The sequence below is a fragment of the Colobus angolensis genome, unplaced genomic scaffold, assembly GCF_000951035.1.
Source record: "Colobus angolensis palliatus isolate OR3802 unplaced genomic scaffold, Cang.pa_1.0 Scaffold222, whole genome shotgun sequence".
Lineage (NCBI taxonomy): Eukaryota > Metazoa > Chordata > Mammalia > Primates > Cercopithecidae > Colobus > Colobus angolensis.
The window spans coordinates 61,258-75,534 of record NW_012115400.1 but is presented as its reverse complement, the minus strand read 5'-3'; the positions used below and the strand labels follow the sequence as shown (position 1 = coordinate 75,534).

Below are 14,277 nucleotides of genomic sequence, written 5' to 3'. Positions count from 1 at the left end.
CCCTTCACAGCCACCCCCACCTCTCCCCTGCATCCTGAACACCTGGCCAGCACCAACCCCTTTTCCATCTCCACTGTGGTATTTCACAAATAAGAATCCTGCAGTACACATCCTTTCCAAGTTGGCTTTTTGCACTCAGCATGATTTCTTGGAGGTACACCCACATTACTGCGTATCAATAATTAACTCTTCATTGCCGAGGACGGGTGTTTCTAACGTATTCAATACCTTCTGAAAGGGCATCTGCATGGTTTCCAGTTTTGAGCTATTACAAATAAAATAACAAAGGCTCTGAATATTTGTGTACCCGTTCCCACACGAATGGAAGCCTTCATTTCTGTGGGATACATGGAGTGCGCCATTTCTGAGCTTGCTTCCACCTCTTCACAGACATGTGGTTGGTAGCCCACACACACAGCTCTGCTAGAGAATCGGACTGCACTCCGTCAACCAAACACAGACAAAGAAAGAGACAGAAACAGCCTCCCCTGAGAACAGGAGAGCGGAAAGTGGACAAACTCTGGCTGTTTGAGTCTGAGACCTGCTGCACTTTGAGATGAGTCAGGAGCCTCCTGCTGACTTTTTCCAGTTTTGGTTTTGTGATTTTTGTTTTTTTTAACATCAAAAGCCAGAAGACCTATCCCATTTCTGATTCTTTACTTTTTAAATAATGTGGACATTTTAAGATAAAAGCATGCTGAATACCACCATTTCTTTTAAGCAAAATATGATTTCTATAAACCTTTCATCTCGGACTCTTTCGTTCTCAGAGAAGGGTGAAAGACCACACATCATGCGCATTTCACGACAAGCCTGAGGAGATGACAGCACTTCACGTGAAAGACCGGGAGGACCGGGCTCGCCCTTTACTTTTCAAAGAGCACCTCCCTCAGCTGTGGGTTCACCTAAGGCAAGCCCAACCCACACATCACGAACGGGGAGCCAGGCCCCCAGACTGCCCCCCGCCGCCCCGCTCCAGCGACTGCAGGGCACATGCCACACTTCAGCCGCAAGCAGCCTTGATGCAACTGGTCATGGCTGTGGCTGTCGAGGGTCCTTTCTGATTAAGGAGATAAAGATTTTCTTCTATGTGACTTAATATTAATTTTAACTGTGTCATCTAAGACACAATGAGTCTTTAGAAGATTCTTTAAATATCACAAATGTGAACCACTTATTCTATGATTTAACCCATCAATGAAGAAAGAATATGGTAAAGATCATTACAAAAACGCTAAGCAGGGCACTGCAGGGCGGCTGGAAGGTATGGTAGGGACCACGCTCTGGGCATGCGAGGCGGAGAAGGGAGCCGGGCCAGGACTGTTCAGTGGGCTTCGGAACCCCAAATCGAGACAGGGTGGCCCCAGCCCAGCCTGGCCAGGACCATTCAAGGCGATGATGAGGAAGGGAAAGGTGTGGGCCCTGCTCCTTCAGGACACCCCAGGCTGGCCCATGGCTCACAGGCCCACAGAGCGCCCTCTGATCCCAGCACTGGGCAGACAGCTAGGCTGGGGCCTGCCCCACTTGCTGGTCAGTTGCCCAAGTGACACCAGGTGGCGAGTGCTGGAGACGGCAGCAGTGGCATGCTGAACCCAGACCAGGGCTGGCCCCAAGGCTGGAGTGCATACGGTGTGGCCTGGAAGAATGAAAAGGAGTTTCCCGGACTGGAGGGAAACACTGTGGAGGAGGGCTTCTCTCACTGGGGTAGCAGTTTCCCATTTGCCCCAAATGGCAGGATTTCCTTAGTATACGTAGTATGAGTTCCACATCTTGGCCTGTTATCCAGCTCTGGCAGTCTCATCTCCACCACCTGGAGAATAAATGGGATCTGCATGACCTCCACTCTAAACCGAAATACATGGCCGGGCAGTGGCTCACGCCTGTAATCCCAGCACTTTGGGTGGTACAAGTGGGTGGATCATTTGAGATTAGGAGTTCGAAACCAGACTGGCCAACATGGTGAAACCCCACCTCTACTAAAAATACAAAAATTAGCCAGGTGTGGTGGCACATGCACCTGTAATCCCAGCTAGTCGGGAGGCTGAGGCAGGAGAATCGCTTGAACCTGGGAGGCAGAGGTGGCAGTGGGCCGAGATCGCGCCACTGTACTCCAGCCTGGGCGACAGAGCAAAACTCCATCTTAAAATAAATAAATAAACTGAAATACAGACTGCGGTGCTGAGATCCTTTTTTTTTAATTGTTATTAACAATTCCTCATAAAATTAAACGTTGTCAGAAGACTGAGCAGCTCAGGAGGTGAACTGCTGGCCCCGGCGAGTATTGATGATGGAGATGAATTTGGAAAAGCAGAACCTGTCCACAGTGGAAAATCAGGATCGATTTGGATTTGCCACAGAACTTCAAGATATTTGAGCAGCAATTCAGATGAGTGCCTCCAGAAGAGTGGCTTTGAATATACCATTTGCTTTCTCCCTCCACTTGTGCTGAACTCTGAACTGCCACCAGATTAGCCATCCTCCTTCCCATCTTCATTCACACTTAGTGGCAAATTGCTGTCACCAACTCAGCTCTCTGCTCTATGCAAGCACTAGACAACCTATGGGAAGAACACAGTGGCAGCAGGATCCTGTCTTCCCGGATGCAGTTTCTTAAGCAAGAGGCCCTGGTGCACCTGAATATTGTCTCTCCCTCTGAGCTCAAGATGGGTTCTCAGGAAAAAGTGCCGAGAAGGACAGCTCAAGCCTCTCCCATCACAGAGCTAGATTTTGGAGGAGCTGCTGGATCTCATGTAGACCAAGAGGAAATTGCGGATGAGAGAGCTGTGCAGGATGTGGAATCATTGTCAAGTCTGGTCCAGGAGACCTTGGACTTTGATCAATCTCAGGAGATAAAATGCTTTAATAGTAGATTGTTCCTGTACGATACCTATTTCTGTGAGAAGCTGGGCAGTGAATGCATGTACTTCTTGGAGTGAGGCCTGTGTACTGCAAAGCCTGTCTGAAGGACTGCTTTGAAATCCACATCAGAGATGGCCAGGTTCAACGCCTCAACTGCTCAGAACCAAAGTGCCCTCCGGTGGCCACTCCTGACCAGGTCAAAGAGCCAGTGGAAGCAGAGTTATCTGCCCGTCATGGCTGCCTTCTCCTCCTGTCCACCTTGGAGCTGGTGGCAGATGTGGTGTGCTGCCCCCGCCCGTGGGGGCCTGCAGGGTGTGGCTGTACCACGGGCATCTGCTTCAGCTGCAACTTTGCCTTCTGTACCTTGTGTAGACTGACCTACCACGGGGCCTCTCCATGTAAGGTGATCGCAGAGAAATTAACAGACTTACAAAACGAATACCTGCAAGCAGATGAGGCCAAGACAAGATTTCTGGAACAGAGGTAAGGTGAGAGGGTGATTCAGAAGGCACTGGAAGAGATGGAAAGTAAGGAGTGGCTAGATGAGAACTCGAAGAGATGCCCATGCTGTGGAGTTCCCACAGAGAAGTGAGGTGATGCCATGTACTGGCTGCAGGCACTATTTCTGTTGGGTCGGCGTGGGTTCTCTCTCTAGCAGCCCCTTACAAACATTTCGCCAGCCCTACTTCACCGTGTTGTAACCGGCTGTTTCATGCTTGGATATGAATGGAGATCATCTTTTGTCAAGTACACAAAGTAACCTTGCAGGATATTTACAGTACTATTCATTCACTCTTCCTGTGTAGAAGAGATGGAAGAACATGGCTTATATTTTCATCTGGTGAAGGTACATTCATACATTTTTTTTTTTAATGTAAGTTGAGAAAAAATTTCTAAGCCAAAGGTTCGGAAAATGAAACTACAGAATATTAAATATTATAATGTGCCCAAAGTTCTGGAAAGTTAACAATTAAATATTTATTTTCTTCCCCAAGCTTTAGGTAAGGAGAAGAGGGGTCAAGAGTTAAACTTAGAGCCCTTCTGTCTCCGGGAAGCACCCGTAAGACACTGTGTTGGAGCTCCCTCAGTACTACTCCCTACAACTGGGGAGGGTAGAAAAGCCTTATGGAAATGATACTGAGAGCCTGATTTACTTCATGTTACTCACATTCCTTCCAGCCTAGGTTTCTGCCAAGTCAGTCCTCTTTGGAGGGAGCCATTTACTCTGTAATGACTGGAAGGTCCAGTGTCATTTGGATCTACTGCTTTTCAGAATAGAAACTTACAATAATTAAAAAAAAAATTTTTTTAATACCACAGACACTGTGGGTCACTTGATATTTATTAGTGGTGTATGTGGTCCACTGGTTTCAGGTCAAATCTAGAATTTAATGATAGTGACTCAGGAAGAATTTAAGTTCGATTCAACTTTCCTGGGGCACTCGAGCCTAGACTTAAGGTGACTTGTCTTTGCTATGTTTGTTCCACATTCTTTCTTTACCTTCTGCGTGTGGGGACAATTTTAATATTAATTCCAGCAACATGTGATTTTATTTCCTCTGCTGGACTAGGAGAAAGCCTAATATATTTCCAAACTGAATGTTCCTGAATTATCTGCATTTTGAGCCTGTCTATACCACTGTAGTTCCACTCTTAACTTTCTGAACTCTTTTTTTTTTTGAAGATCTTCTCTAACAAGCTATGGGAATTTGACTTCCTACCCTAATTTTTTTTTCTTTTTTGTAACAGCAGTGTTTTGGGTGATAATTTTGGACTGATACCTACTCCTTTCTCTGGATTTTGTTGCCTTTTTGAAAAACTGTCTTTCCTTATAGTTAGGTGAATGGCTTGGTAGTAAAGTAAGATTTTTTGGAAAAGAGGACAGAAAAACTGAACCACAGCTTGAGAATATATTCTTTTTTGAGGTAGAGTCTCACTCTGTTGCCCAGGTTGGAGTGCAGTGGCGCGATTTTGGGTCACGGCAACCTCCGTCTCCCAGGTTCAACCGATCCTCCCACCTAAGCCTTCCGAGTAGCTGGGATTACAGGCATACACCACCATGACAGGCTCATTTTTGTATTTTTAGTAGAGATGGGGTTTCACCACGTTGGCCAGGCTAGTCTTGAACTCCTGACTTCAAGTGATCCACCCACCTCGGCTTCCGAAAGTGCTGGGGTTACAGACGTGAGCCACCATGCCCACCAAGAACATACTCTTTTCTCGTACTTTGTCACTGAAAATTGAGGAATCACTTTTAACTGTTTTAGGTGTGTGTCCAAAAAGTCAGCAAAGACTTATTTCTGGACTGTCAAAGAGGACGCTTAATCTTAAAAATAAAATTTAAAATCATCTTAAAATTAGAACAGAGTTGCTGCTATTTATTCTGTCACCAAGGCAACTAATCACATTCTTAAATTGTTCGGCATATAACATATTATTAAGAGGAAAAAGGTCACAGAATACCATCTCTTCTTTTTACCTGGGCTAGTGACTGAGCTTAGGTTTGAAGGCCCGTATTTTGTTTTAACCAGATAGTTGCATGGACTTCCATTCAGGACATTTTGTATAAAAATTGAGTTAAAGAATAAGTTGAAGATGAGAAATGAAAATTAAAATGATTTGTTCTACAATTTTAAAAACACAGTAATTAAGCTTTCAAATGTGAATGATTCAATGTTTCTTTCACCTCTGGGAAACTGTACCAAACAAATCTTGTTTTCACACAACAATCACTCATGTGCTGACACTCGAGAGGTGAAGGCTTGGGGAAGTTACTCAGCCAGCTGAAGCCACATCCTGGGGCCAGGGGCTCTCAGTGAGAGCCTGGCAAGACAGCCTGCCACGCGCTCCTCTGCTGGGGCGCCCGCAGGTCCGTGGGATGGAGGCTGAATGAGGAGTGAGAAGCAACGTGTTCTAGACAGCACGAGAAGCAGCTGTGCCTGTGTGCAAGGCGGTGGACGCGGGTGAGTACAATGGGATGTGGGTACGCAGATGGGATGCGGGTGTGTAGATGGGACACAGTGCGTACGCGGGGACACGCGTGTGTCAGTGGGATGTGGGTGTGTATGATGGGATGAGGGTAAGTAGATGGGACGTTGGTGTGTAGATGAGACACGAGGATGAGGGGACGCAGGTGAGTGGATGGGGTGTGTGGACTGGACGGGGGTATGTAAATGGGACGGGGGTGCATGGACGGGACGGGGATGTGAGGATGGGACGGGGTGTGAGGATGGGACGCGGGTGTGTAGATGGGACGGGGTGTGAGGATGGGGCACGCGTTGTGTAAATGGGATGTAGGTGCATATGATGGGACAAGGTAAGTAGATGGGACACAGGTGTGTAGACGGGACACGGCGGTGACGGGATGCAGGTGATAGGATACAGGGTGAGTGGATGGGGTGCATGGACGGGACGTGGGTGCGTAAATGGGACTTGTGTGCGTGATGGAACGGGAGTGCTTGGATGAGACGGGGGCACAAGGATGGAACGGGGGTGTATAGATGGGGGGCGGGGGTACTGTGGGGTGAGGATCCCTATTTGACAGAGGAAGAAACCTGGGCTGAAGGAAACTGGACTCCTTTCCCTCACATCACAACATAAGAGGCAGAGCCAGGAGTTAAGCTGTGAGTCTAGGAAAACGCATTAACCCGAACTACAGACAAGCATTGAAAATACATCTGCCTATCACGACGCCCAGAGTCCACAGTGAGCTTGCACTTAGCTCGTTACTGCAGGCCCTGCCCCTATAAATCCTACTGGTTCACCTGGCACCATCCCCTACTGGCTCACCCAGACCCGGTCTTCCATGGGCCCACCGGACCCTGTCTCCCACCGGCCCACCAGACGCTGTCTCCCACTGGCTCACCCGCCAACACCGTCTCCCACCATCCCACCTGGTGCCGTCTCCTAGCGGCTCACCTGACCCCATCTCTCACCAGCGCACCCAGCACTGTCTCGCACAGGCTCACCAGGGCTCTGTCTCCTACTGGCTCACACTAACACTGTCTCCCACCACCCGACCCTACACTGTTTCCCACCAAACCAAGTGAGGGAAGGGCCTCAGGAAGGCAGGACGGCAGAAGTGCAGTGTAGCCTGAAACCTTCTACCCCGTCTTGGATCCTGGCAGCTCCTCTTCCAAACCTTGACCCCTCGTTAGGGAGAAAAACACGTGGTCACAGCTATGCACTCTGAAGTCTGCACCGTGAACAGTGTAACCAGTGTGCCCCGTGCAGTGACCAGAAAACCAACAATCTAATCAGCTTCGACACCAAAGCCAGAGGAAATCAGCGCGCACAATTCTCCCTACGGAAGGGAAGGAAAATCGAGACTTACCCGTTGTGAACTGGCCTTTCAGCTTCTGAAAGACAGGGTCTTGTGCAGTGGCCTGCGCCCGCCTGGCCAGAGACTCGGAGGCTGCGCTGGAGAACATGGTCGAGACGTTGGACACATTCTCCAGGCCCACCCCAAACGTGCTCACCAACTTCTTGACAAAATTGAGAGTGTGGGGGGTGATTTTAGCATCAGACACCGCTCCGCTTTTCTCAAACGCCACGGAGTAACATTTCGCCAGGCCCTGTTGGAGCTGCCTGAGAACCTGGTAGAAAAGAGCCAGAGACAACTGACAAACACAGCCCTCCACTCCAGAACCAGCAGCCAAAAGCGCCTGTTGAGTGCGGCCCTCCCAGCCCAGGGTCATCTCTGCACCCCCCAGCAGGACCCACACACAGCAGGCATGAAATCGGCATGTGTAAGAAACGGGACGCCTGAGTGTGCCACATGGGAGCAGACGCTTTTCACCTTGGGGAGTAAGGGCCCTGAGCATTAAAAAAGCAAACACGGAAAAGCCCCACTTTTTCGGATCATACACCCATCTGCAATTAGCCACAAAACCCCTGTATTTTCAGGCAGCTGTACTGTTCCCACTGTGTGTCTGTGTGCACGCACGAGACTTCACAGCAGTAAGGAGCTGGCCCCGGGGCTCAACCAGGTAAGCATCCGGGCACTGAGGCGTAGACGATTTTGTCATCAGCGGAAGCCAGTGTTATTAAGGAAGTGGTCTGACTGCTGAAAAGACCCCACATACCTACAATTTCCCATCTCTGGAAATTATAACCCTGTTACTCACGCCACTACTTCTGCTCACAGCTGGTTAACAGTGGCACTCAGGTCAATGAGCTCAAGGAGTGAGCACAGCCAGCATTTTAACAGCAAGAAGCAGCTTCCTCAATTCCACCCTCTTTTATGTCTTCTGCTTCAAATCTTTAAGGCTGTATTAGTGTGCGGAGATAGCTATTTGCCTGGTCCATGGTTAAGTTCAAAAACAAACATATAAAAGGACCAGCAGCTACACCTCAAGGGAAGAGAACCACAGAAGCATACAGAATGCCACGTCCCCTCTACAAGAAGCCACCATGTGCAAGATCAGAGCCAAATACCTCTTCATGCCAATTTTCTCTGAACCAGACCATCTGATCGACGATGCCTTCCAGGGAAGACAGAAGGGTGGGGTGGAGCTCTCGCTGCATGTGCATGATTCGGCTGCAGCGCCACATGGGTGCTGTTGCTCTTATGGGCCCTGGATCTGATGCAGAATGGGACTGGTTACCCACTGAACTTGGCTGCTGCTGTCCAGAATCTGAGAGCAACACACACAACGCCAGTGTCAGCGCAAAACCGACAGACGCCAGGGCTCGGAGCGCTGCAGGACCCATGGGCCAAAGGAGCGCTGGTTCCTGCCGGCGTGTGAATCCTCACATGACCGCTTCCCCAGGGACTGCGTGGGAGAAGGCCCTGGTTCTAGGCGCAGGTGCGCTGAGGGACACGGGGAGGGACAGCGCAGTTGTCTACAACGCGGCTTCAATCCGTTCCATTAAATAAACCCATGTATGTGTTTCAAAGGATGCAGCTGTCACAACACGCCGCCTGGTGAGTCCAGGTGAGGGCGCACAAGGATTCTCTGAGCACTCCTTTTAATGTTTCTGTTAGGTCTGATCATTGTAAACATAAATGTTTAGAAAAATATCTCACAGTATGTTACACGTTCCTTGCTACTATAAACTCAGAGATCTAAAAGTAGTTAATAGGAAACTGGTTTGGAAAGCCAAGTCAATTACAACATACTGCTTTTGAAAAAGATGGTCATTTTTCCCTGTGAGATACACTGCAGAGCCCTTAATGACAATTTTTTTCTGAATTTACCTCTCTACACTTAGTCTTAAAAGTAAAAAACCTTAATTTGCAAATGACCAAGACATGAAGCCACCTAGGGAGACTGACTCTCCTCCAGAGGTTAGAGCTGAAAAGCGCCATGCAGCCCTCATCCACCGCCTCTCGCCAACCAAGCACGGTCCACGGCCCTTAGGAGATTCAGCATTGAAAACAAGGGGCAGTGAACAGTTCTCTTGTTAAAGTACCGTGGTTAGTGGGTACCTGAAGCCATCAAATCAGTTGTTGCTTTGCATACAAGGGCTATTCAATATAGATTAAAAGTCTTACACTGTGAGTGAGATTTCACCAACAACTGGTAAGATTGACTTCAACGCTGATTCTTCTCACAGCTGGAGATACTCCTCATAACTTCCACACACAAACACACACACATACACACCCACACACGGTACCTGGCATCTGTGCTGTGTATCGGGATGCACTTACTACTAAGGAGGAAGGTAAACTTTACAATTTTCTGAAGCTGAAAATTTCACATATTTTCTCTACCTATAGATCAATTTTTTAAATCACTGGGATAAATGAATGCCTGTTACATCCTGGCAAAAGAGAGACTACTCAGATCAGGCTTTGCTTCCTGCCTTACAGTGCTGCCCACTGAGGAGAGACTGGCCATGGCTAGGAGTGAGCTTCAGGGCAGGGGGTGGCCATGGTGGTCTGTCTGGATGTGGGGCACCCCCTGGAATAAGCCCTTCCTGGCCTGGCCTGCTGGCCCCACCCAAGACGTACCGCTCTTGTAGCGTTCCCGCTGTTCTATTTTCAGGGTCAGGTATAGGGTCCGGATGGGAAAGTAGACCGCTTGGGGATACACGCGTCCAACCTGCTCAGAGACAAGACATCATAAATAGTGCTGCTCTCCACTGAGCTCTGGATAATTTGTACTGAAAATAACCAATGTCAAGTCAGAAACAGGTGTCTGATCTGCCTTTGGAACAAGAAAGCAAATACTGCAGCACTGATCTGACACACAAGGCCAGGTTCAACATCAGGCAAAATGTTTACTTCACTTTAAAAGAGCCAAGACACATCAACACATGCATTTCATCAACTCCACCCAGGAACTGTGAGTGACAGGGAAACCACGCTTTCCTTCCAGGCAGTAAATCTGAGGAAGGCAAAACGGCACGTGTCCCCAGATCTCACTGAAGCAAATAAAAAACCATACAAATACCAGCTAATCTTTCTGTCAGGCACAATTCACTGTGGCTTGTGAACTAATTCCATTATCAAATAACTTTATTCTGCATAACTGCAGCTGGGAGGAGATGGAGGGATGTCCGTTTCAGTTAAGAAACTCCCGTTTTATAGAACTGGAGTTCTGTGGCTGACAGGATAGTACCATGTCACTTGGATCCTTCAGAATGTGCCCATGAAATGAAGGAAGGAATAACATCTAAGCTGTCACAGGCACAGGCAGCTGCTCTTGAACCTGAGATGTTCCACGAGTGATGAGACCAAGTAGGTCGGATCTGCACCCTGAGGGTAAGCACTACACAGAATGCCAGGACTCAAAAACACAGCTGCCTTCTCAATGAAAATCAGGGCATTGTTCAGGTCCCACACAACACAGGTGGTGCTTGCAGGAAGGAGCCAGAAGAATGGGTGGGCAGAGCGCGGGCCCAGCTCCTTCCTAAAGACCTTCGCGGACTCCTGTGGCGCTTCATGATTTTATAAAAGCAAGCACGAAGGCGCTGTGTCCCAAACCTCACTGCAGCCACGCTTATGCCATTTCTGGTCCTCCTTCTATGCCTGGATCGTTTCACGGGAGAGGGACATCCTGGAACCATTCTCAAGAGATGGTTACGAGAGCCTTTCCAGAGGGCCCTGGCCTGTCCGCTTCCCCAGCCCTGCCCCACTGCTCTCAAGAACCGTGGGTTCCTTATGACGCATTTCAACTGTCAAAAGGACGACAGCCACAATCACGGGAATGTTTTAGTTTAAGGGCAGCTCCAAAGAGCTCCCAGCATATGACAAAAAATCAAAGGAAAACTACCCATCAGATTCAGGGCTCGCTGTCATTCTCAGGGTACCCAATGGCAATTGTACATTTTAGTACAAGCTTATTTTACTTGTATTATATATGGGAAAATATTTAAGAAATTACAATTTGAACACTGAACTGCTTTATTAGCTATTTCAACTGACATATTCTTTAATAACTTTTAATTATGCTTTATATTAAGTAATATCTAGATGATTATGTCTTTCCAGCTCTTTAACTTATTTTTAATACTTTGAGCACTCAAATTTCTTTCTGGGAAAAAAAAGAAGGCAGAATGAAGACACAATGTTTTGTGCACGTGAACAGGGGAACCCTGCTCTTCCCACCTGGCTAATGAGATTCAAGAGCAGCTTTCCCTCCGAGCCCACCAGGCAGGTGAGCAGCTGTGGGATCCAGGCCAGCCACTGGATGGGTGGCACACCAATGCAGTACTTGTCAACGGCATCTGCCAAAGTGTTTTTGTCATCATCAAAACTCAAAAGCCACAGCACCTGAGACAGAAGGAGAAATTCTAGAGTTGAATGACAATTCTGAAGCCCTCAGGCAAGAGACTTTTTCCCCAACATTACAACACTGTAAAGAGCGGCTTTATTGGCCATGTAAAAAAAGTATCTGTAAGAGGGCCAACATTATTGTTAAACTTAACATAAATCTTACAGTATATATAACCTAAAATTTAAATACAGATTTTCTCTTTAGTTTGTTTTGTTATTGAGACGGTCTTGCTTTGTCACCCAGGCTGGAGTGCCGTGGTACAATTTTGGCTCACTGCAACCTCCACTTCCCGGGTTCAAGCGATTCTCCTGCCTCAGCCTCCCCAGTAGCTGGGACTACAGGTGCACACCCACCACGCCTGGCTAATTTTTGTATTTTTAGTAGAGATGGGGTTTTGTCATGTTGGCCAGGCTGGTTTTGAACTCCTGACATCAAGTGATCCACCCACCTCGGCCTCCCAAAGTGCTGGGATTACAGGTGTGAGCCAACACGCCCACCCTTTTAATGACAATTACTCACTGATCTAATCCACTGGCTAGCAGTGAACAGTGACTAACTGTAAGACAGCAATAGGCAGATGCCTGGGGCCTGCCCACCCGTTAACTCACACTCATGATCTCATCCAAACACAATGAACTTTTGCTAAAACTCTCAGATGCTCATCGCCCTGGCATCAGGGAGGCCACAGGCTGGCAGCCAGGTGTCCATGGACGACTGAAACAATTACATCTGGGTATAAGCAACCACGAGTCAGGCACTAAGGCAGCACACGTAGCTGTCTCTGTAGTCGGCTTTAACCGCCATGTGCTGGTGTACATTCCAAATTTTTACGTTAAATCAAGGAATTCTAAAAAATCCAAACCTTTAATGAACAAAATAGGAAAGGGAACAATTTATTCTTGGGTTTCCTGCTGGAATTAATTCTGGGTTTTATCTGTCTGCTTCTTGGGGGAAGACAGGAAGCCACATGAAGGAGGAACCTGAATGTCAAGTGCAATGAGCACGTGGGCGACACCTACCCTGAGCTCAGGGCTGCCGGAGGGGCGGGGGGGACCATGCAAAGAGAAACCCACAACCACCCCAGCATGCCGGCTCTGTGGCTGTGCTGACAGCGGCCCTGCAGGGGAGGGATGACAACCTAATGGGCGTCCAGGAGGGAAGTTCTAGCTCCACATCCCCTCCTCAGCCCTCTGTTCCGTGTGAGCTCCCACAGGCAGTGCTAGACTCGGGCTCTAGGCGAGGCTTTGCCACTTGGAAGTTCTGGGGCCCTAAGAATGTCCAGGCCTCAGTTTTCTCAGCTTTAAACAGAACTGTGAAAGATGCTTTGAAGAGTAATGAGGATTAAGAGTTAAGGAATGAATCATGCCTCACACCCAGCATGGATGAGTGAATTGTAGCTAAATTTCGGTCCATATCTGAAGGCGAACGATGACCTCTGGTCAAAACTCATTTTTTCGGTCTCACCTTGGCTAAATATTTCCTCGATTTGCTCTCGTTTTGATGCCGGCAGGCGTGCAGGTAGCAGGTGATGGCAGACACGCCCAGGTGCAGCTGCCGCTCCTTCACGAAGATGTTCTCCAGGTAGTCGCCCCACATGGCCCAGGCTTTCACCAGCACATCGTGCATCTGCACAGCTGCAGAGAAGGCTTTGTTTGCCTCCTCGGACCTGTCAGGAGACAGAAAACCAAAATGCGTATGGTTTTCAATTGAAGCGAGCTTCACGTAACCTGAAATTGACCAGTATAAAATGAACACTGCAGGGCACCTGGTCCATTCGAAATGTTGCGCAACCGCCCCATAAACGGTCACTCTGAGCCCCTCTCACTCCAGCCCCTGGGAACCTGCAGTCTGCCTCCTGTCTCTGTGGATTGACCGGTTCTGCACATTTCATATAAACTGAATCATACATCATGTGATCTTTTGAATCTGGCATGGTGTTTTCGAGGTTTATCCATGTTGAAGCCTGTGTCGGTACTTCATTCTCTTTAACAAGTGAATGACATTCCATTGCATATATACACCATAAACATTTTGTTTATCTATTCATTCGTGTTGTTTCCACATCTTGGTTACTGCAAATAGTCCTGCTACAAACATTCCCAAACAGGTATCTGTTTGTTTCAACACTTCTGGGTGTACACCAGGGAGTAGAAATGCTGGTCACGTGGGAACTCTATGCTTACTTTTTGTGGAACCATCAAACTGTTTCCACAGCAGTTACACCGCTTCACTATGACACCAGCAATGTACCAGACATAGCAAGGGAACTTCAGACCCATGTGCTTTATGATACAGATGCAAACATCCTCAACAAAAATGAGCAACCCAACTCCAGCAGTGGATTAAAAGGATTATCCGTCATGACCAAGTGGGATTTATCCCAGCAATAAGGGTGGTTCAACATGGGAAACAGAAAAGTCAATATAAATAAAACCAATCAATGTGATATATGACATTAAAAGAATGAAGGAAAAAAAAACCACGATCATCTCAGAGGACAGAGAAAAAGCCATTTGAAAAAAATCCAACATCCTCTCATGATAAAAATACCCAGCAAACTTAGAACAGAAGGGAAATTCCTCAAGCTTATAAAAGACATCTACAAAACACCCACAGCTAACATCATACTCAAGGCTGAAAGATTGAATGGCTTTCCCCAAGAGCAAGAAAAAGACAAGGATCCTGTCTTTTT

The 14,277-nt window shown here is 47.8% G+C and overlaps 1 protein-coding gene and 1 pseudogene across 1 annotated transcript in view; one reads left to right on the top strand and one right to left on the bottom strand.

Moving 5' to 3' along the window:
* LOC105513112 (transformation/transcription domain-associated protein) overlaps window positions 1-14,277 on the bottom strand; it is a gene marked incomplete at its 5' end in the record, with an annotated part of 86,057 nt that overhangs the window by 10,794 nt on the left and 60,986 nt on the right. Inside the window, 5 exons of the mRNA XM_011943947.1 lie at window positions 7,193-7,454; window positions 8,296-8,441; window positions 9,818-9,908; window positions 11,417-11,581; window positions 13,050-13,251. Coding sequence (XP_011799337.1) covers window positions 7,193-7,454; window positions 8,296-8,441; window positions 9,818-9,908; window positions 11,417-11,581; window positions 13,050-13,251 — 866 coding nt within the window. The remainder of the gene's footprint in view (window positions 1-7,192; window positions 7,455-8,295; window positions 8,442-9,817; window positions 9,909-11,416; window positions 11,582-13,049; window positions 13,252-14,277) is intronic.
* Window positions 822-3,592, top strand: LOC105513111 (annotated as a pseudogene).